This window comes from Penaeus chinensis, chromosome 6 (assembly GCF_019202785.1).
Source record: "Penaeus chinensis breed Huanghai No. 1 chromosome 6, ASM1920278v2, whole genome shotgun sequence".
Lineage (NCBI taxonomy): Eukaryota > Metazoa > Arthropoda > Malacostraca > Decapoda > Penaeidae > Penaeus > Penaeus chinensis.
This window is the reverse complement of record NC_061824.1, coordinates 636,327-661,326: the sequence shown is the minus strand read 5'-3', so window position 1 is coordinate 661,326 and position 25,000 is coordinate 636,327. Positions and strand designations below refer to the sequence as shown.

Genomic DNA, 25,000 nt, shown 5'->3' with positions numbered 1-25,000 from the left:
TCATCATTATCGCAATTATTGTGGTTAGTTATTATTGATATTATTATTACCAACACACTTATTGCTTTATTATTAACTTGGTTGTTATAAGTATTTGTAATAGTTAATATCATTATTTTCATCGTTATTATAACTGACGGTATGGTTGGCTATGGTTTTTTGTTATCATTTCCATTATTGTTTTTATTTTTATCATTATCATTTAGTTCAGTTGATTATAATCTGTAATCTAATCTTATCAAATATCTGTAAATGATCAAGTTTATTTTTTGAAAAAATGAATATTTAGATGCATACAATTTTGGTGAAATTAAGTAATCACTTTTTCGAATGTGTTTTATCTCTATGTACATTCTATTTGAATATATATGTATGTGTGTATATGAAGTATTATGTATGTGTGTGTGCCTGTACATATATACTTCTGTCTAACTACCTATTTATATATATATATATATATATAAAACACTTTTTCGAATGTGTTTTATCTCTATGTACATTCTATTTGAATATATATGTATGTGTGTATATGAAGTATTATGTATGTGTGTGTGCCTGTACATATATACTTCTGTCTAACTACCTATTTATATATATATATATATATATATATATATGTATATACACATATATAAATACATATATATATATATACATACACATATATATGTGTATGTATATGTATATCTGTATAAATATATATATATATACATACAAATATCTATATATGTATGTATAATGTATATGTACATATATAGATACATATATATATGAGTGTGTGTGTTTTTGAGAGAGAGTATATACATATATATACAGAATTTATATATATACATGTATGTATGTATAAGTACATATATATACATATACATATACATGAATATATGTATGCATATGTGTATATATATGTATATATCTATGTATCTACACACACAGACGCCTGTGAGTGGGTGTGTGTCTGCGTGTGTGTGCGTGTGTGTGAATATATATGTATATAAATATTTGTCTTTGTACATATGTGTTTTTGCATGTGTGAGTTGTGTGTATGAATACATATACGAAACTGATTAATGAGCAGTAGTTGCTAATTACTTAATATACGTTCTACATACCTCCTTGCAGCGAAATCGCCTCCAGCATTGGTATTACATGAGCCAGATTTACACATACCCTCGAACTCGTTTCTTCCCTCTGGGTAATCGGAGAGAAATGAAGATTTGTGGGAGGAGCTGTAACTCGAGAGTATAAAAGGCTGACCACCAAATAACAAGAATCACTCTCCTGCTTCGCACTGTCTGGCTGCTTGGACAATGAAGTCTTTTATATTTTCTGGTTAGTATAGATATTATGTGAAATAGTAGTATACCCACCAAATCTAATCACAAGTAACAATAATTGTCATTATCATCCCTATCTTTATTGCTGTGTTAATATAGTACTCGTGATGCAAAGACATTTTTGTTTTCAACAGCTATTCTCTGTGTCGTTGTGGCGGACACTCACAATGGCTTCGGAGGCAACGGTAACGGCTTCGGAGGGCCTCCTCCCAGCAACGGGTATGCACCCCCAAGTAACACATATGGCACGCCCAATGGTGGGTACGGAGTAGACCCTGAGATTGCCGCTTTGGCCGAGAACATTCCCGGGGGCGGCGTCCCCGGCGAGGACTACCCCATCTTGGCTTCCGTGCCCGACACCGGCTTCTCGTGCGATGCCCAGGCGGTGCAAGGTTATTACGCCGACACTGCAGCTGAAGCCGGCTGCCAGGTGTTCCATATCTGCCAGGACCGCGCCCTCAGGCGCCAACAGGACTCGTTCCTGTGCCCCAACGGTACCATCTTCAACCAGCAGTACCTGGTATGTGACTGGTGGTTCAACGTGGACTGTTCTCAAGCTGAGAGCTTTTACTCCGTCAACGAACTCATCGGAGTCGTTCCCGACGCCGGTTATGCTTATGCTGCCGCTACCAATGGTCTTGCAATTGGCAATGGTAACGGATACGGAAATGGAAGGAAATGAAATAGAAAGGAAACGGATCTTTCTCCTGCCATGGAACTCATGGCAAATCTTACAACAATGGTATTGTAAATATGCGTAGATATTTATTTATGTTTCGTTGCATCAGATAGGGATCGGTTAAAATGCCTTATATCAATAATAAAGAAATAACAAGTTATATTTTATCCTTCATCCTTATACATAATAATGCACAACGTTGGCATTCCTCATTTCTTTGTGACAACTAACATAATGTAATGTGCAAGAAATGATGCGTATCACTCCACTTGTGACTGAGGAATTGGTCAAGGTTATCTGGTTTACCAAATGTATTTCAAGATGGTATTCAAACTTTCATATAATGCTATGTGTTTACGTCATCATGAATAGTATGTACAGAGTATAAAGTTCTGCCCAAACTCCGAATGTTGACAGATTTTACGGATGTTACCAAATTTGATGACAGATTGAGCAGTTTTCTCAAATTATTATTCCAACAGACATGAAGTCTATTACCGTAACAAATATTTGCTTGTAAATCTAACTCCGAAAGTCTTACGCCATTGGATCAGGTACTGAAATTATTAGTTATTAGTCTTGTTTCTGATGCGCAATCCTCTCTACGGGGTCGTCCTCCCTGTTGTTACGTACCTTGGATATCTAATCATAATTTTAGACCTATCAAGTGTTCACTAGTTATCATCATTAAATCTATGAAATATACATATAAAGCTGTCAGACTAACACACAAACAAAAATAGCGACAAAATGCTCCATTGCTTCACGTCCCTCTAACAGGAAATTCCGACAAGTTGAATGAGCCTCATTATTATAAACATTGACCTCTTTACCACAACTGTATGCAAATGAATAATATTCTAAGTTGGTTAAGTCCGGCTGCTTTGCAAATGAACCAAAATCCTGGTAATTCTTATACAAAATTATTGATAATCTAGTCTGCAAAATAACAAAATGTTTGATTTCTTATCTGATTCCAGTTCTTAACAATATTGCACATGGCATATTTAAAAACAAAATAGAATAGTAATATATCCCTATTTCCCTACGTAACCAGGTTGTACGGTAATTTTGCAAATTTTCCACGGTTTTGGCTGAAATGCAGACTGACCGAGAACTTAATGTTCTGTGTGCGTTTGTGTGCTTATGCATATATAAGTATATAGACAATATATATATAAATGTATGTGTATATATATCATATACCATATGTATTTGTGTGTGTGTGTGTATGTACTATATGTAATTGAATATATTTGCATACATACATGTGTGTGTCTCTGGGTGAGTGGGTGTGCATATACATATATATGTATGCATATACATATAGAGTATATAAATGCATATGTATATACACATATATATGCGCGCGTGTGTATTGTGTATTCATTCATGTTCACAAATATGTGAATGTGCATTATGTACATAAATATATACATGTATGTGTGTGTGCAGTATGTTTGTGCCTGTGTAAATCGTTAGTATTACATCGCAGATAATAATCAGTGATGATTTTAATACATAGATAGCAGCTAGGTAAATCAATAAACACTGATAACTCTACACTGCACACATATAAATACAGATACACCAGTATTCATTATTAATCAGTTGTCTTTTAATTATTCCTCATATATTTTACAGCGTGGAACCACTACCAAAATTAAATCATGATACCGATTTTATATAATCATGGTTGGCTATTTCATCAGGTATGCTTCCATGTTGCTTATACCAGTCCGGTCAGAAATGAAATTATGAAATTTTCTGGGAGGAGCTGTGACTCAATCAGCAGATATATAAGGCTGACCACCAGGCCCCCAGCGTCAGATACCAGTCTCTTACCATCTGAGTGTCTACAACAATGAAGTCTTTCATCTTCTCTGGTTAGTGAAGATGTAACTCGTTCATGTTTCCAATAAGCCAAAGTCAAATTTTAAATAACAACAGTAACGATGATTATAAGAATACTAACTATTGAATAAACTTATTTTCTGCTTTCTACAGCTATTCTCTGCGTCGTTGTGGCGGACAGTCACAATGGATTCGGAGGCAACGGTAACGGCTTCGGAGCGCCTCCTCCCAGCAACGGGTATGCACCCCCAAGTAACACTTATGGCACGCCCAACGGTGGGTACGGGGTAGACCCTGAGATTGCCGCTTTGGCTGAGAACATTCCCGGGGGCGGCGTCCCCGGTGAGGACTACCCCATCTTGGCTTCCGTGCCCGATACCGGCTTCTCGTGCGATGCCCAGGCGGTGCAAGGTTATTACGCCGACACTCAAGCCGGCTGCCAGGTGTTCCATATCTGCCAGGACCGCGCCCTCAGGCGCCAACAGGACTCGTTCCTGTGCCCCAACGGTACCATCTTCAACCAGCAGTACCTGGTATGTGACTGGTGGTTCAACGTGGACTGCTCTCAAGCTGAGAGCTTCTACTCCGTCAACGAACTCATCGGAGTCGTTCCCGACGCCGGTTATGCTTATGCCGCTGCCACCAATGGTCTTGCAATTGGCAACGGCAACGGATATGGAAATGGAAGGAAATGAAATGGAAGTCAGAGTAGCAAAAGACCCTCCAGGCTTTAAAGGAACTTCTTTCTAGCGGATCTTACAATGATAATGTAAATACAATAATAATTAAATATATATATTCACTTCTCGTTTTTCAAGCTGACAGTTTTCTAACACAAATCTAACAGATTCAAAGTTCCGGCTCTACCACAGTTCAGACCAACTCATGATATTTGTTTTAATAATAATCCTAAGTTATCATATCAACAGTGTGAAAAAGGGTAAAAATAAGAGGGAAGGACATGAATCCAACCAATAGTCATTCACAACGCTGGTTTAGAGGCCACAGCGATCGCATATCAAAAGGACAAAATGAAAAATAATTACGTCAATCCAAAATTCAATTTTGGAAATAGTACCTGGGATGGCAACACATTGTATTGTGTGTGCACATAAAGAGATAAAGATTTTCAGCAGGTATATGAAACATATACATACTGCATGAATGTACGTATGGATATATATGCAAATATACATATATTCACATACACATATATACACATATATATATATGTGCATGTTTACCATTCTCTATCTATCTATCGATTTTCATCTATCGATATATACATATGTATAATTATGTATCTTTCTTCATATATAAGTATGTACGTATGCATATATATGAATGCAATCTTAATGCCCATATATGTGTATATATGTACATATATGTGTGTGTGGTTGTGTGTGTATGCATGTATGTATATATGTGCATATACATATACATATATATGTAAATACATAAACACATAGCATATATATATATATATATATATATATATATGTGTGTGTGTGTGTGTGTGTGTGTGTGTGTGTGTGTGTGTGCGTATGTATGTGCGTATTTACATATATAAATATATATATATAAATATATATATATATAAATATATATATAAATATATATATATGTATGTGTGCGTATATTCATACATACATACATACTTATGTGTGTGTGTATATATATATATATATATATGCATATATATACACTACTCAAAACAATCAGGGATCACTTTATTTTTGGGATATCACAGACAAATATTGCCGCAGTGTAGTTTTCCACCCAGCTAGTTTTCAACCTTTGCGACCTATTAATCAATTTGACTGCCTTTGACCCAATTGCAATAAACAAGATCTAGACAGGATTGTCAAAAGCGAGCCAACCCCCAAATCTGGAGAGAATTAGCTAGTGGTAGCCACGACGATTTTGTGCTCCTGACTTGCCGAATCGTTATTTCTTTCTTGGTTGAGGATTTTCTGATCATTTTGACTCTCTTGCAAGCATAATGCTTTACCTCCAGCCTTGTGAAGTCGCACGGGCGGTCCAGCTGCTGGAGGATGGGTCATCTATACGTCAGGTGGCCAGAAGGTTCAGTGTCTCCCAGTGTTATTTCCCGTTCGTGGAGTCGCTTGCGAGAGACCGGCCAGTACTCCAGGAGTCCTGGACAAGGCCGAATAAGGGCCACCACCCAACAACAGGACAGATTTCTCCGTATATCTGCGATGCGGTCCAGGAGAAGCGCTGCTAGGTCCCTTCAGGGAGACTTTCATACGAATTTCTGACCAGACTAACATAAACAGACTCCACGAGGATGGCATGAGGGCCAGGCGGCCGTTGGTTGAGTCGGTTCTCATCGCCCAGCACCAAGCAGCCCGACTGGCCTTCAGCAGGGACCACCAGAATTGGCAAGTTCGCCACTGGCGCCCAGTACTGTTCATGGATGAAAGCAGGTTCACTTTAAGTGCATGTGACAGACGTGACCGAGTCTGGAAATCACGTGGAGAGCGATATGCGGCATGCAACATCGTTCACCATGACTCATTCGGTGGTGGGTCGGTTATGGTTTGGGGAAGGCATACCTCATGAGGTCCGCACAGGCCTTCATGTTCTTAATCAAGGTACCCTGACAGCTGTTAGGTATATAGATAAAATCCTCAGACCCGTTGTTCGACTCTACGCCGGTGCAGTGGGCCTCGAATTTCTTCTGGTACAAGACAATGCCCGACCTCATGTGGCCAGAGTGTGGCGCCAGTTTCTGGAGGAAGAGGGCTTCAATGCCGTGGACAGGCCCTCACGTTCTCCGGACCTGAGCCCCATTGAGCACCTCTGGGACATTATGTATCGGCGTATACGGCAGCGTCCAGGAGCTTACCATTGTGCTGATTCAGGTCTGGCAGAAGATCCCCCAAGACATCATCCGCCGACTTATTAGGAGCATGCCACAACGTTGTCGAGAGGGCATACAGGCTCGTGGAGGGCATACCCACTACTATAGTGACATCATTTCTCCATTGTCATTTTTCTCTACAGTCATTTCGTAATTCGGTCCTCTAAGGGTTAACTTTTGTTCTTCATGGCCAGTTTGACGCTCTGTTGTTCAGGGTACATTGGGAATTTAGTTTCACTACAAAATTGTAACCTTTGTACATTCGGCATTGAGCTTTGAAATTAAATACAAGTGTTCCACTAATTGTTTTGAGCAGTTTATATACATGTATATTTGCACTTATACATACATACATATATATATATATATATATATATATATATATAAGTGTATATATGCATATATGTATATGTATGAATGTATATCTATATATAAGTATTATATATGTGTATATGTATGAATGTATATCTATATATAAGTATTATATATATGTGTATATGTATGAATATACATATACATATGTCTCTGTCTATATATGTAAGTACATATTCTGCTTTCCTTTCTAGCCTATATATATGTATACATACATATTCTACTTTCTTTGCTAGCCTAAATTATGTGAAATTATTTAAAAGACAGATAGATTGCGTCTACATTAATAAATACATTTATTTGCAAGCATATTATGTTCTTCCTCGATTCCTAATAAATAACAGTGAATTTTCCTAACATGACATATGCCATACCCAGTTTTGGACAAATAATAATACTTACACCTTACGTAGTGCCGTATAGCTATTTCTTTTCTTCAACATGAAATGGCTAACACGTTAAAATGAAAGCTTTCAAGGGAAAAAAACCGGCCACTAAAATGTAGGCATATAAATATATAAATACATACACACCATTATTGTATTTGTGTCTATGTCTTGGGTGAACTTTCACTCGCAATGTCTCAAATATACCTAATTTCATAAACGGTCGTTAGTAAGTCATTAAAGACAAATATATGTATTTTATTTACAAGTTACAATTAGGTGAATCGATAGACAATAACAATTACTTGACTATACTTGTATAGAAACATCGATGCTTAATTTTACTGATGTCTTTCCTGTTTTTCAGACATTTTCCATTTGACGATGAAATCTATGCTAAATCTCGATCCCAGTTCAGATCTTGCGTAATCAAGATCTACTCTTTCATCAGGATTGCTGACTCGCTGCCATTCCCCGAGGGATCCACAGGCGCTCACGAAGGTCAGTGGGAGGAGTTGTGCCTCGGTCAGCAGACATATAAGGCTGACCAACAACATTTCAGCGACAGTTCCCAGTCTCTCGACACAAGATTCCTTTGAACAATGTATTCTCTCGTCTTGTCTGGTGAGTGTGATTTTGGAATATTAATATGCCAACAAATCCAATCATAGTACATAAACGGCCTTAAAGATCATTATGCATATTATATAACAGGCTCATTATTAGTTTCTACTTATCACTGTCATTCTTTTTCACCAGCATTAATTTTGTTGTTTTTATGTTATAATAATACTATCATTAATAACAAGTAGTTGGTTCACTTTCTGTTTTCAACAGCTGTTCTCTGCGTCGTAGTAGCGGACACTCACAGTGGCTTCGGAGCGCCCTCTCCTCCCGGCAACGGTTATGCACCCCCCAGCAACACCTATGGCACGCCCAACGGTGGGTACGGAGTAGACCCTGAGATTGCCGCTTTGGCCGAGAACATTCCCGGGGGCGGCGTCCCCGGCGAGGACTACCCCATCTTGGCTTCCGTGCCCGACACCGGCTTCTCGTGCGATGCCCAGGCGGTGCAAGGTTATTACGCCGACACTGCAGCTGAAGCCGGCTGCCAGGTGTTCCATATCTGCCAGGACCGCGCCCTCAGGCGCCAACAGGACTCGTTCCTGTGCCCCAACGGTACCATCTTCAACCAGCAGTACCTGGTATGTGACTGGTGGTTCAACGTGGACTGTTCTCAAGCTGAGAGCTTCTACTCCGTCAACGAACTCATCGGAGTCGTTCCCGACGCCGGTTATGCTTATGCTGCCGCTACCAATGGTCTTGACATTGGCAACGGGTATGGAAATAGTAGGAAATAAGTAATGATCTTTCAGCGATTTTTTTTTTTTTTTTCTACGGTGAAATGATAATCCTTTCATGACTGGTTTCATAATTGCTAGTGTAACAAACCAAGCACAGTTACCACATATGTCTGATTTGTACATGTTCTATTTATTCACAGTATTTATTCACGAAATAAAATGAAAACGATGAGTTTTACGTTTTACTTCTTTTATCTAATTGTATCTAAAACAAATCTCTCGGTGTTGATCTTTCGTTCTCATGAAACGCCCATTATAGCCACGCTGCAGAAGGCTAGCTGTTCATGAGGTTGCAGGATTACGAAGAGAAGAAAAGTAATTTATTCTAAAACAGTTTGATAAAATACTAATTAATGGTAGGGTGACCCGCCAAACTGCTTTTTCTTCGGTTCGCATTGGTTATTGTATGTTCTACACTCACTTATTTTGTATTTTTTTTCGAAATTAATTCAGGCAGATTATTCAAATCACGTGTGTATATATACATATTTGAGCATAGTTACATGTATATTTGTTATATGGAGTGGAGATGGGTTGTGTCTGTCATCATTTGATACATTTTCGGCGGTGCACATGAGAACATTGATTTCTTAAAGTCAACCGAGGACAAGAGCAACGAATGATAGGTAGAAATGGCTTTTACTGTGAGTCTTGAAAGCTCTCAGATAGGTCACAGTATGGTTGGCTTTCATTATAAAATGCACATGACGTGTTTCAAGAATTTAACCATGCACCTCCACCGGATTCCCAAATGAAACTAGAAATGTCGCCATCGAATTAGTAGTATCAAAATAACTGACATCATAATTGACATCAGTATCATTACTCCTACCAATGATACTTTTGTCCCGATGACGCCCCTGTTGCACAACAAAGAAAATACCTATAGATAACCTGAGATGCACTAGAGAGTCATAAGACCGAAAGTCTTATGTAACTTGATTAATTTTGCCTTCTGTTTTTATTGTACTTGTATGCAGTGACTTGTTCAATATCTTTTGTTCATCCTTATGCATCTGTGTGTATGTATGTGCATGCTTAGTAAGAATTTTACATACATATATGAATATTTTACAATATGTATATGTATATACATATAGATATACACACAAACTAACATATACATATACATATATATACATATATTCATATAAATGTGTATATATGATATGAATATATATATACATATACATACATACACATACAGACCTCAAGGAGGTTTTGTTTCGTGCGAGTGCATCTTACTTTTATAAATGATTATCTTTTATTTGTTCATTTATTTTGTTGTGGGACGGTGTTTTTTTTTTTTTTTTTTTTTTTTTTTTTTTTTTTTTACAAAGCATTCATGTGCAACTCTGCAATGTTGGTCCCTAATCTTAAGAAAAAAAATCCCTAAAAAGGATTTAGCAAGGTAATGAAGAGCAGGATTGATTCTATGGACTCTTTCTAGTAATGAATATTCCTCTGCTTGCTGCAATTAGCCATAGTCACCTTGTAGTTCGACACTCATATAGCCTCTAGTCGTTGAAAGGGGCAAAATAGGGTATTTTCCTCTAAAATGTTATGTTATATAAATACAGTGGATTTAACTTTCCATATTATCTTTATTAGATTAATTCAGTGCCGCCATATATATAACGCAGACAAAGCAGGAGCATCAGGTTAATCCGGCATTATTGCCTAATGAGAACAGTAGGCAATTGCTAGATGAGATAATAGCACGTAAATAAATAACTACTTAGACATATTTACAGTATTACTGCTGTGAGGTCCGCTAGAGAGGAGCTCCATAAGAAGCTAAAACAGCCTTCGCCCTTCTGACTTCCACATCTACCATATCATTTCCTTCCATTTCCATATCCATTGCCGTTGCCACCGGTAAGACCATTGGTAGCGGCAGCGTAAGCATAACCGGCGTCGGGAACGACTCCGATGAGTTCGTTGACGGAGTAGAAGCTCTCAGCTTGAGAACAGTCCACGTTGAACCACCAGTCACATACCAGGTACTGCTGGTTGAAGATGGTACCGTTGGGGCACAGGAACGAGTCCTGTTGGCGCCTGAGGGCGCGGTCCTGGCAGATATGGAACACCTGGCAGCCGGCTTCAGCTGCAGTGTCGGCGTAATAACCTTGCACCGCCTGGGCATCGCACGAGAAGCCGGTGTCGGGCACGGAAGCCAAGATGGGGTAGTCCTCGCCGAGGACGCCGCCCCCGGGAATGTTCTCGGCCAAAGCGGCAATCTCAGGGTCTACTCCGTACCCACTGTTGGGCGTGCCATAGGTGTTGCTGGGGGGGAGCCTAGCCGTTGCCGGGAGGAGAGGGCACTCCGAAGCCACTGTGAGTGTCCGCCACAACGACGCAGAGAACGGCTGTAGAAAACAAAACAAACAAGAGAATAATTAATTATCGTTATTTGTACTTGTAGTTGTAAGTGATGAAATATTTTGTATATTAAAGATCCTATTTCATAATCTACGCTAACCAGAAAAAGATCAATATATTTGGTTTATTCCAAAAAAAAAAAAAAAAAAGGATTTCATAAGCCACGCTAACCAGAAAAAATCAGGTACTTCATGGCTCGAATCCTTGGAGACTACAAACTGATGGTGAATGATTGACGTCCAGCCTTATATATTTGCTGCTTGGGTCACAACTCCTCCCACAGACCTTCAATTCATTTTTTTTTTTTTTTTTTTTTTTTTTTTTTTGTACCCTGGAGTATGCAACATGTTATTATACTGCTGATGAAATAGTGGATCTTCGTTGTTCTGCGGTCGCTGTTTAAAAATGAGTCTACACCAGAATTTAGAAAAATATTCTTATTAAGTTATATATCTGAATATATTTATATGTATGTGTGTGTATATAGACATATATGTGTATAAATTCATATAAATGTGTATATATATACATGTATATGTATAAAAACATATTAATATATTTTTTCTAATTGAATTATCATTGTTTAATTCCTTTTTATCCATAAATCAAAAGTGCAGTTCTTAGCATTTATCTGTTTAAGCTAGTTACTGCCACAGTTCTGACTGTGTGTGTTTGTGTGTGCTTATGTGTGTATGTAAGTGTCTGTGTGTGCGTGCGTTTTATGTATGTGCTTTTTATACTAGTATGCGTTTTTTTTTTTTTTTTTTTTTTTTTTTTGCATATGCTTGTACGCGTATGTGTGAGTTGCTGTATGGAAATATGCCATTGCTAGTGTGTGTACTTATGTGTGTGTGTAAGAAAGAGTATGCATGCATATTTGCGCGCACATGTACGTACCTGCGTGTATGAGATAGCGTGTATTTGTGTCTGTTTGTGAGTGTGTAGGTGTATACGTGTATTTGTGTGTGGGTAGATGTGTATGAGGCTATGTCTATGTGCGTGCTTGTGGTGTGTACGTGTGTGTGTTATTGGTTTCTGTTATTGTGTGTTTGTGTTTGTGTGTGTCTGCTATATGATTCACACATACCAAGCCATATCGCCTCATATAAAAATAATGAGAATAACAACAGCAGCAGTAACAACAACAATAATAATAAGTGAAAAAACACGCATAAGATTTGATTATAGAGTCCCCTCTGATTGGAATTATAGAGTTCAGCATTGCAGGGGACAACAACAGTTTCCAAGCTAAGCTGCTTAAGAGTACCGCAGGTCATAACTGACAAGGAGTCTAAATATTTGATAATATAACATACTACATATTATTTTATTTGCATTTTCATATATTATCTTCGTTTTCTTTTTTAAGTCACCTTAAATTATCTATACACACTGTATTCTATACGTGTATTGTATTGTACAAACAAGTACGCACACACATACATATACATACATACATACATACATACATATATATATATATTCAGACTAGAATGAGACTTTCAAAATTACTATCAATTTCTTGCAGATGGGGTACTGAGGTCAAAGCATGCGTGTGAAATGAGGTGCATTCACTTCGTCATAATTCAGGTTTAGAGCGACATGAAGCAAGGAGTAGGCTCTCTCTATATTCTATATCTTAAGGTACTTTTAAGATGTTAAATTATCCCAAAAAAAGGTCTCCAGGATGGCATTCAGTCAGCCATTAGCTTTAAACCAATGGCAATTCTAGCGATTATCTCCACTATATAAATTTCAAACTGATCAATTAACGTAAGAAATACAGTGAGTCAAGTTCATTTTCAGGCTTTCCGTAAAACCCATGAAATTAAGTGTACAACATTTAACAGAATTCGATTTAAACCTAATCCAAAGGAAGGATTAGTAACAAGCAAATGCAGTTTGGAAATATAAATATATTTTCAGTATGTAGCAGGATCTCAGTAATAGCGACATTTGAAGGGAAATTGCAGTGCGTTAATTCCAAGACTGTAACTCTGTAAATGCAGTGCCTTTAGTAGCGGGAATGTTAGCTGCTAAACCGCTTCTTAGTTTCTGTGGATAACTGTGTGTGTGTGTGTGCGTATGTGTTCTGAGACAGTTAGCATGAGCAAACACGTCTGCATTTCCCTTTTCTTTTTATCTGAAATTCCCTCAGTAACAATTTTGAAGTGATATACTTAGGCTCGTTGGTATTATTTTATAGTTCTTTTGTTGCCAATAGAAAATGGAAATCACCAAGCTATGGCGTAAAGATTTCCCCTTTAGGTGCAATAATAAGGATAAATGTTTTTCTTTTCTGTTTATTCGGATGTAGGAAATAAATACTGTAAGGTATACAATTCAAACAGAGCAGATGCCTTCAGGTAATCCGGCAAAGATGCCAAACTTGAGAGCCAGGCAATAGTTAATTTGAAATTAATGCATAAATATCTATATAAATTTACAATACTATTTTAGAAAGGAATTCCATGAAAGCTGGGGGCGTCGTTTACTTCCATTTCATTTCCTTCTATTTCCATATCCGTTGCCGTTGCCAATGGCAAGACCATTGGTGGCGGCAGCATAATCATAACCGGCCTTGGGAACGACTCCGATGAGTTCGTTGACGGAGTAGAAGCTCTCAGCTTGAGAACAGTCCACGTTGAACCACCAGTCACATACCAGGTACTGCTGGTTGAAGATGGTACCGTTGGGGCACAGGAACGAGTCCTGTTGGCGCCTGAGGGCGCGGTCCTGGCAGATATGGAACACCTGGCAGCCGGCTTCAGCTGCAGTGTCTGCGTAATAACCTTGCACCGCCTGGTCATCGCACGAGAAGCCGGTGTCGGGCACGGAAGCCAAGATGGGGTAGTCCTCACCGGGGACGCCGCCCCCGGGAATGTTCTCGGCCAAAGCGGCAATCTCAGGGTCTACTCCGTAGGCGCCGTTGGGCGTGCCATATGTGTTACTTGGGGGCGCATAACCGTTGCTGGGAGAAGAGGGCGCTCCGAAGCCATTGTGAGTATCCGCTACGACAACGCAAATAAAAGCTGTTGAAAACAAAAAGGAATATGTATTATAATTATTAGTAGTTGTTGTAACAGTAATGAAATCGTTGGCATATCTAAAAATATTATTTCATAATCCACACTAACCAGAAAAAAAACAGGGGATTCATGGTTTGAGTCCTGAGAGACTAGAAAATGATGGTGAATGATTGACGTCCAGCCTTATATATTTGTTGTTTGGGTCACAGCTCCTCCCACAGACCTTCAATTCATTATTTTTTTCTTGTCCCCTGGAGTATACAATATGTTATTGTACTGATGAAACAGCAGATCTTCGTTATATGTTCTGTGGTCGCAGTTTAAGCTTAACAATAAAAGCACGCTAGAATTCAGAAAAAAACACTTTTTAATTTGTGAAAATATTAAAAGTTAATGACTTATTAGAGCGACGTGTGTGTGTGTGTGTGTGTGTGTGTGTGTGTGTATATATATATATACATATATATATAATCAAACTATCAATATTCATCGATTCAGTTCATTCTTGCTTATAAACTAAAAGTGCAGTTATTAGTAGAGTACAAGTCTATCTTTTAGCTAGTTACTGCCAAAGCTGTTACAAACTTTATTACATGTGTTTATACGCTTACGTGTATTTCTGTTATGCATATTTATAGTTTTTTCGTGTGTGTGTGTGTGTGTGTGTGTGTGTATGTGTACTTGCATGCGCCTGTTTGTGTGTGTGTTAGTGTGTGAGAGAGTGTGCGTGTGATTGTGTGACGATGTGTGTGTCCGCGCGTGTGGTGTGTATGCTTTCCGAAAAGCAACAGCATTCGTTGTTTATTTAGCCAGTGAATGATTATTGATACATTATAGACCAATATTTATCATATAGGGATTCGTCACTGACATACATACATATATATATATAAATGTGTGTGTACGCGCGCATATATATTTGTCTCTGTCTCTATCTCTCTGTGTATACATATTAAATGTATATATAAATATATGTATATATACACATGTGTGTGAGTGTGTATTTATGTATATATTTATGTATTGATATATTGATATACATGTGTGTGCATATGTGTGTGTGTGTATGCTTATATATATATGTGTGTGTGTGTGTGCTTATATATGTGTGTGTGTGTGTGCTTATATATATGTGTGTGTGTGTGCTTATATATATGTGTGTGTGTGTACTTATACATATGTGTGTGTGTGCTTATATATATGTGTGTGTGTGCTTATATGTACATATGTGTGTGTGTGTGTGTGCTTATATATACACATGTGTGTGTATTTATGTATATATTTATATATATATATATTTATAAAGTAAAGTATATATATAAAGATACGTATCTCACTTTCTCACTAAACATACGTATATATTCAAGAGGGTACTCCAAAATCAATGCACATGTCACTGAAGACAAGTACAAAAAAAGAAAGAAAAAAAATGCAAAATGAAATAAGCTAAATGCAAGATTCTTTGGCATATGGTTCTTTCATCTCTGGTTATATTTAGGTACTTTCTTTGTTGTGCAAAAGGTAAGTTAGAGGTGTCCCTTATCGGAACAAAAGCAGCACTGATAAGAATAATGATAATGCTATCAATTATGATACTGTTATTCTTGGGACGATTTTTTTTTTTTCTTCTTTTCTTTTCTTTTCTTTTCTTTTCTCTTTTGATTTTGGAAGCTGGTTGGGGTGTACTGTAAGACCCACGGAACAGTTTTCAGTAATAACTACTTAGGCAAGGCACTCAACCATAGTGTCTACCAGAGGGTGCCTCAGGTTGCAACACAGGCTTGCGATTCACAATATCTACTTATCTGATTTATATTTCTTTCTTTCTTTCTTTAGTAAACATGTGCAAGGAAACTGGTCCATAAGTGCTCCGACAAAAATGCATCAATTGATGACAGTCACAGACCCCCCTCCCCCCATGCAAACGTACGCGTATGTTTATATACTCATACATATTTCAACAACAACAAAAAAGTACTTCAAGTGGTTGTAAGTCTTATGATAGCCAAAGAGAATTAAAAAAACAATAACAATAAAAAACAGGAAGTAACTGTTTGGCTGATTAGTATAACCAAAGAGTAGCATTATAACAAAATATTTTTTTTCAAATTAAGTAAATACCTCTTCTCTCAGTAACCTGCAACCCCATGAGCAGTTAGCAGTCTACAGCACGGCTATAACGGGCGTTGTGATAAGGACGAGTTTGGCAATTGAGGCTCATGTGGCTGCTTCATGAGCTAGTAAGGATATCACCATGGATTCACATACCAAGAAATGCTCATGCTATGCAAAATCTCCGAGACTTTTGTTTAAGATGAATCAATTTCAGTAGCCATTCGTTCATACTCATGCTCTCTTTCCTAGGTATAAGAAGTAAAGTGTAAAACGCATATTTCTAAGTTTTTCTTTTATTTCCTGAATAAATATTGGGAATAAATATGAGAAATGATACAAATCAGACATATGCAATAATTATGCTTAATTTGTGAAGCAAGTAATTTATGAAGCTAGTCGGTTAACTACGGAAATATTCATATAACCATACTTTGTAAAGCCATTGCAAAATTTGCTAAAACAAAAGAGTTGCCTTTTCTAACATTATTCATTTCCTATTTCCATACCCGTTGCCATTGCCAATGTCAAGACCATTGGTAGCGGCTGAATAAGCATAGCCAGTACTGGGAACGACTCCGATGAGTTCGTTGACGGAGTAGAAGCTCTCAGCTTGAGAACAGTCCACGTTGAACCACCAGTCACATACCAGGTACTGCTGGTTGAAGATGGTACCGTTGGGGCACAGGAACGAGTCCTGTTGGCGCCTGAGGGCGCGGTCCTGGCAGATATGGAACACCTGGCAGCCGGCTCAGCTGCAGTATCGGCGTAATAACCTTGCACCGCCTGGGCATCGCACGAGAAGCCGGTGTCGGGCACGGAAGCCAAGATGGGGTAGTCCTCGCCGGGGACGCCGCCCCCGGGAATGTTCTCGGCCAAAGCGGCAATCTCAGGGTCTACTCCGTACCCACCGTTGGGCGTGCCATAGGTGTTACTTGGGGGCGCATAGCCGTTGCTGGGAGGAGAGGGCGCTCCGAAGCCATTATGAGTGTCCGCCACAACGACGCAGAGAACAGCTGTTGAAAACAGAAAGTGAACCAACTACTTGTTATTAATGATAGTATTATTATAACATAAAAAACAACAAACTTTATGCTGGTGAAAAAGAATGACAGTGATAAGTAGAAAATAATAATGAGCCTGTTATATAATATGCATAATGATCTTTAAGGACAGTTATTTAATTTGATTGGATTTGTTGTCATATTAATATTCCAAAATCACACTCACCAGACAAGACAAGAGAATACATTGTTCAGAGGAATCTAGTGTCGAGAGACTGTGAACTGTCGCTGAAATGTTGTTAGTCAGCCTTATATGTCTGCTGACCGAGGCACAACTCCTCCCACTGACCTTCGTGAGCGCCTGTGGATCCCTCGGGGAATAGCAGCGAGTCAGCAATCCTGATGAAAGAGTAGATCTTGATTACGCAAGATCTGAACTGGGATCGAGATTTAGCATAGATTTCACCGTCAAATGGAAAATGTCTGAGAAACAGGAAAAATATCAATACAAATAAGCACTGATGTATATATGCATGTTTAGTCACGTTTTTATTGTTATATATTGACTCATCTAATTGTAACTTACACACAAAAATACAGATTTATCTATCTTTGAAAAATCATTGGTAGCCTTTGGTAGAATTCAGTCATAGGTATATCTGCACAACAGAGACGCATTAATACAGTAATTGTATATATGAATTATACGTAATACAAGTTTACATTATATGTAATATGAATTTTTAGTATATGTAATATGAATAGTTATTATTCGTAATAAGAATTTATATTATATGTAACATGAATTTCTGTAATTATGAATAATATTTCATATGACGAGCTGATTCTGTTTAAAGCAATAATTGTGTGTTGTATGTATGTGGCTTGGATATCTAAACGGCCCCAAGATTAACTAATTTCAGCCCGATTTTTTTCGAAAACTTTAATCGTGACAAACTATTAAAATTTCATATTGAGGAAAGGAAACTACCATAAGCCCTTACGGCATTACAAGTATTATAGTTTGTACAAGATTAGGTGTGATGTATATGTCACGCCAGGCAAATCCAATCTCATTTTTCAGGAATCGAGGAGGAACTCGCTATTCTGACAAATAAAGGGGTGTATTTACAGATACGTAAATATGTACTTTATCATAGTTTGTGTAATTTTGGGCTAGAAAGGAAAATTATGTGTGTGTGTGTGTGGGTGTGCATACATACATATATATATATATATATATATATATATATTTCCACATTTATATTTATATATCTATGTCTGTCTATCAAGCTATCTATCTATATATACATATATATATTGGAATATGTATAGAGATGGAGAATCTTACTTAGTAGGATAGCATTTCATCAGAACAGAAACAAGAACAATATCCAGTAATTACTTTCAGATTACAAAAAACATAAAGATACAGTGACTGTGTTATATCCTAGTGTGAAATAAATGTCACGCCAGATTGAAGATAATATCCATGAAATTCTGATAAAATAGGAATAACTAGGTCATATAAAGATAATTGTTTATATACTGGTTGATGGAGTAAATCATTTTAAATAACTTTTAGAATGAAAAATGCACATCCTGTAGACATTTTAGAAGAGGTCGTCGTTTTGGTCAGGAATTAGAGCTACACTTCCGTCTCCTGCCAATGACAACAGTGACAAGTTCAAGTTCAAACTCAACTGTCAACATGTCACATGAGCAATCTGCATGACTGTTCGGGCCTATTTAGATGAGAGATAAGTGGCAAACAATACTGATTGGTAAAGGGTGGCAAATATGAAAAACTGGGTAGAAATGGGTTAATAATAAGAAATGCTGCCCTGTATGAACCACGTCCACGTGTGGTGAAAAGCGACGGAGGCAGCGGGCCGTGGCAGGACGCGGTCACAGCCTGGGAGGAGGTTCAGTGCCTGGAAAGTTCGTGGAACCGCTGCCTTGTGGATGATTTACGACTGCCGCGTTGATGGTGGTTAAGAATTTACCTCTACTTTCGATTTTAGGCAACGAAATCATAAAAGTGATATTTTTTCTTTGATTACGGCAGGTACTTGCATGACATCTATTCATTCGGAACACACACTCGCACTTATACACACACATTTAAACAGACATAAAGAGAGGTGTATTACACCCACATATAAATATATATGTGTGTGGGTGTGCGTGCGTGTGTGTGTGTGTGTGTGTGTGTGTGTGTGTGTGTGTGTGTGTGTGTGTCCAGGCTAAAATGAGGTTCTCAAGAATACCATTTGTTGCAGATGTGGTACTGAGGTCAAGGCATGTGTGTAAAATGAGGTGCATTCACCTAGTCATAATTCAGGTTTGAGCCGCGTGAACCAATGAATTAGGCTACTGCCTTATTCCATCACTTTATGTACTATTATATTATTATTGGCATTACATTCTTTGAAAGCTGGTTGTCCCAAGGATGGCATTTAGTTGCCACTGACTTTGCACCAACGACAATTCGATTGTCTCTGCTGCGCGGGATACAAACTGATTTATTAATGTAAAAAATACAGTGCTTGCCATCTTCATTTTCAGGCTCTTCTTATCATCCATCGACCTAAATGTACATCATTCAATGAACTTCGAACATCAAAAACTAACCGAATGCACTCAAGAATAATAGGCAATTTGTAAATGAAAAAGAATATCCACGGTATGCGGTGATTCAGTAGTGTGAAATGTTAGCTTCTTAACGTTTCTGAGTTTCTAACGATATATGAATATATATACTCACACACATACATATGTTTATGTGCACACACACACTTATCATATGCGTGTGTTTGTGTCTGATTTGAGATAGTTAAGCATGATCAAGCACATTTCCATTTTTTCTGCAATCTCGTCAGTCAGTTTTGAAGTAATATATTACAACCTCGTCCTTTCATTGTATTTTTTTTTTTTTTTTTTTTTTTTTTTGTTATCAATAGAAAATGAATATTACCATGCCATGGTCGCCATTGTGGTCGGTTGTGTATATTTATGTATATCTACTTATTTACTTTCTTTTTTCATATCCCCCCCCCCCCCTCCCCAAGGGCAATAGTAAGGATACAATGTAAATATTTGTTCATGTTTGGTCTAATACAATGCAGGTGTCTTTAGGTAATACAGCAAAGATGCCAAATTTGAGAGCCAGGCAATTATAATGTTAACATTGATGAATAACTATCTAGATATATTTATAATGGTATTGTAGAAATGTTTTCCATGTAAACTTGGAACGCCATTTGCCATCCATTTCCATTTCATTCCATTTCCATGTCCGTTGTCGTTGCCAAGACCATTGGTGGCGGCAGCATAAGCATAACCGGCGTCGGGAACGACTCCGATGAGTTCGTTGACGGAGTAGAAGCTCTCAGCTTGAGAGCAGTCCACGTTGAACCACCAGTCACATACCAGGTACTGCTGGTTGAAGATGGTACCGTTGGGGCACAGGAACGAGTCCTGTTGGCGCCTGAGGGCGCGGTCCTGGCAGATATGGAACACCTGGCAGCCGGCTTCAGCTGTAGTGTCGGCGTAATAACCTTGCACCGCCTGGGCATCGCACGAGAAGCCGGTGTCGGGCACGGAAGCCAAGATGGGGTAGTCCTCGCCGGGGACGCCGCCCCCGGGAATGTTCTCGGCCAAAGCGGCAATCTCAGGGTCTACTCCGTACCCACCGTTGGGCGTGCCATAAGTGTTACTTGGGGCAGCCGTTACCGTTGCCTCCGAAGCCATTGTGCTTTTCCGCCACAACGACGCAGATAATAGCTGTCGAAAACAACAAAAATGAATAAGTTGTCACCATTATCATCGATATTATTATCACCATTACTACTACTGTTGTTAAAATATCAGTAATAATCTAATTTCATAAATTCGACACTAACCAGAAAAGATCAAGGAATTCATTCTTCAAAATGGTTAAATAGTAAAATACTAGTGGTCAGCCTTATATATTTGCTGGGCCACAGCTGCTCCCACAGACCTTCATGTGCATTATTGTGCTCATTCCGGGATATGCAACATGTTAGTATGCTGATGAAATAGCCGATCTGATTGTACAAAATCAGTAGATGCAATGTAACGGTAATCCCATATCTAATTTTGCGGAAATGCTCTAAGAGAATTAATATTGGCGTGCCCTCGTGTATGTTATATCCATTTCGTTTATTGACTTTAGTGATTGTTAAAGATAAATTATCAATGCATTTATCATCCCCTACTTACCAGGCCGGGCCATATTTAGAAGGCCCGGGCGAAGCTAGAACTTCGCAAATCATAAAGAAGAAGAACCTACTTACCATTAGCATAATACTGACGGAGCTGGAACGTGTTTATCTGTACCATTTAGAGTCACACGAGACGCCTCAACACATATACGCACATGTGCACGTGAATATACGTACACACATACACATACATATATGTGTGTGTATATGTATGTCTTTATGTATATATGTATATATATGTATGTATATACATATATAATATATATGTGAGTATGCGTATGTATGTATACATATAGATACATATACACACATACACTTATGTATAAATGTATACATATACACACATACACTTATGTATAAATGTATACATATACACACATACACTTATGTATAAATGTATACATATTCACACATACACTTATGTATAAATGTATACATATACACAGTATGTATATGTGTGTGTGTCTGTGTGTGTATGCATTTATATACACACGTGTATGCGTGTATGGGTTGAGGCGTCTCGTGTGACTCGCTATACACGTTTAAGCTCCATCAGTATTGTGTTACCACGAAAGACATTTACACTGTATCCCAACCGTTTTATTTAAAGGAAAATATGAAAAAGAATAAATATATATATGCATGTGTATATATATACATATATAAGTGTGTGTGTGTGTGTGTGTGTGTGTGTGTGTGGATTGACAGATATACAAATATATGTGTACACGTATACACACCCACACACATATACATACATACACACATTCATACATACACACACATATATATAGATATGAAAGATGGAATAATGCAATACCGCATTGATATAGGTGTATAACAATCCTCCTTGACCTGGCCTCGAACCTAGGTCACTCCGGGTATGAGACTGGAGGGCCAGTACTAAACCAACCATGCCACACGACCCATTAAAAGGAGTGTGCAACTAGGATCTAACTAGCTTCCATAGACATTACCTATCTACTCATACATGAGTAATGATAGCGAGGTTTTACACACACATATATAGATATGTGTGCCCATAAATATATAGACATACACTCACATATATATCTATCTATCTCTTAATGAATATTCTTTCACACATATACATATATGTGTGTGTGTGTGTGCATAAATACATATGGAACACCTGGCAGCCGGCTTCAGCTGCAGAGTCGGCGTAATAACCTTGCACCGCCTGGGCATCGCACGAGAAGCCGGTGTCGGGCACGGAAGCCAAGATGGGGTAGTCCTCGCCGGGGACGCCGCCCCCGGGAATGTTCTCGGCCAAAGCGGCAATCTTAGGGTCTACTCCGTACCCACCGTTGGGCGTGCCATAAGTGTTACTTGGGGCAGCCGTTACCGTTGCCTCCGAAGCCATTGTGCTTTTCCGATACAACGACGCAGATAATAGCTGTCGAAAACAACAAAAATGAATAAGTTGTCACCATTATCATCGATATTATTATCACCATTACTACTACTGTTGTTGTTAAAATATCAGTAATAATCTAATTTCATAAATTCGACACTAACCAGAAAAGATCAAGGAATTCATTCTTCAAAATGGTTAAATAGTAAAATACTAGTGGTCAGCCTTATATATTTGCTGGGCCACAGCTGCTCCCACAGACCTTCATGTGCATTATTGTGCTCATTCCGGGATATGCAACATGTTAGTATGCTGATGAAATAGCCGATCTGATTGTACAAAATCAGTAGATGCAATGTAACGGTAATCCCATATCTAATTTTGCGGAAATGCTCTAAGAGAATTAATATTGGCGTGCCCTCGTGTATGTTATATCCATTTCGTTTATTGACTTTAGTGATTGTTAAAGATAAATTATCAATGCATTTATCATCCCCTACTTACCAGGCCGGGCCATATTTATAAGGCCCGGGCGAAGCTAGAACTTCGCAAATCATAAAGAAGAAGAACCTACTTACCATTAGCATAATACTGACGGAGCTGGAACGTGTTTATCTGTACCATTTAGAGTCACACGAGACGCCTCAACACATATACGCACATGTGCACGTGAATATACGTACACACATACACATACATATATGTGTGTGTGTATGTATGCAAATGAAATACAAGGTTTTAAACCTTACATTAACAATGAAAGACAAGATAATGCATTGTTCCACCAAAATCAAATAGGAAAAAAAGTAATATTAAGTCAGCGATGACCCTCATTATTTGAATCCCGTAGCCCCATCCCACCCCCACCCCCACCCCCACCCCCACCCCCACCCCCACCCCCACCCCCACCCCCACCCCCACCCCCACCCCCACCCCCACCCCCACCCCCACCCCCACCCCCACCCCCACCCCCACCCCCACCCCCACCCCCACCCCCACCCCCACCCCCACCCCCACCCCCACCCCCACCCCCACCCCCACCCCCACCCCCACCCCCACCCCCACCCCCACCCCCACCCCCACCCCCACCCCCACCCCCACCCCCACCCCCACCCCCACCCCCACCCCCACCCCCACCCCCACCCCCACCCCCACCCCCACCCCCACCCCCACCCCCACCCCCACCCCCACCCCCACCCCCACCCCCACCCCCACCCCCACCCCCACCCCCACCCCCACCCCCACCCCCACCCCCACCCCCACCCCCACCCCCACCCCCACCCCCACCCCCACCCCCACCCCCACCCCCACCCCCACCCCCACCCCCACCCCCACCCCCACCCCCACCCCCACCCCCACCCCCACCCCCACCCCCACCCCCACCCCCACCCCCACCCCCACCCCCACCCCCACCCCCACCCCCACCCCCACCCCCACCCCCACCCCCACCCCCACCCCCACCCCCACCCCCACCCCCACCCCCACCCCCACCCCCACCCCCACCCCCACCCCCACCCCCACCCCCACCCCCACCCCCACCCCCACCCCCACCCCCACCCCCACCCCCACCCCCACCCCCACCCCCACCCCCACCCCCACCCCCACCCCCACCCCCACCCCCACCCCCACCCCCACCCCCACCCCCACCCCCACCCCCACCCCCACCCCCACCCCCACCCCCACCCCCACCCCCACCCCCACCCCCACCCCCACCCCCACCCTTTATGTATATATGTATATATATGTATGTATATACATATATAATATATATGTGAGTATGCGTATGTATGTATACATATAGATACATATACACACATACACTTATGTATAAATGTATACATATACACACATACACTTATGTATAAATGTATACATATACACACATACACTTATGTATAAATGTATACATATTCACACATACACTTATGTATAAATGTATACACAGTATGTATATGTGTGTGTGTCTGTGTGTGTATGC

At 39.6% G+C, this 25,000-nt stretch overlaps 2 protein-coding genes across 2 annotated transcripts; one reads left to right on the top strand and one right to left on the bottom strand.

Moving 5' to 3' along the window:
* The first annotated feature begins 3,849 nt into the window (after nucleotides 1-3,849).
* On the top strand, nucleotides 3,850-4,562 carry LOC125026633. Its single transcript, XM_047615210.1, has 2 exons — nucleotides 3,850-3,899; nucleotides 4,021-4,562. The coding sequence occupies exons 1-2, from the start codon at nucleotides 3,878-3,880 to the stop codon at nucleotides 4,560-4,562; spliced, it is 564 nt and encodes a 187-aa protein (XP_047471166.1). The 5' UTR covers nucleotides 3,850-3,877.
* Nucleotides 4,563-10,696: 6,134 nt separating this feature from the next.
* LOC125026602 lies at nucleotides 10,697-17,693 on the bottom strand. The gene is made up of 3 exons (XM_047615163.1): nucleotides 17,627-17,693; nucleotides 17,173-17,412; nucleotides 10,697-11,001 (listed from the first exon to the last, which is right to left on the bottom strand). The coding sequence occupies exons 1-3, from the start codon at nucleotides 17,646-17,648 to the stop codon at nucleotides 10,712-10,714; spliced, it is 552 nt and encodes a 183-aa protein (XP_047471119.1). The 5' UTR covers nucleotides 17,649-17,693; the 3' UTR covers nucleotides 10,697-10,711.
* Nucleotides 17,694-25,000: the final 7,307 nt, after the last annotated feature.

Coding starts and splice junctions, on each gene's coding strand:
- LOC125026602 (XM_047615163.1), bottom strand. CDS start 17,648: ATGTATTCTCTTGTCTTGTCTG. Junction 17,413..17,626: donor GTATTCTCTTGTCTTGTCTG/GTGAGTGTGATT, acceptor TGTTTTCAACAG/CTGTTCTCTGCGTCGTTGTG. Junction 11,002..17,172: donor CGATGCCCAGGCGGTGCAAG/GTTATTACGCCG, acceptor AGGCGGTGCAAG/GTTATTACGCCGACACTGCA.
- LOC125026633 (XM_047615210.1), top strand. CDS start 3,878: ATGAAGTCTTTCATCTTCTCTG. Junction 3,900..4,020: donor GAAGTCTTTCATCTTCTCTG/GTTAGTGAAGAT, acceptor TGCTTTCTACAG/CTATTCTCTGCGTCGTTGTG.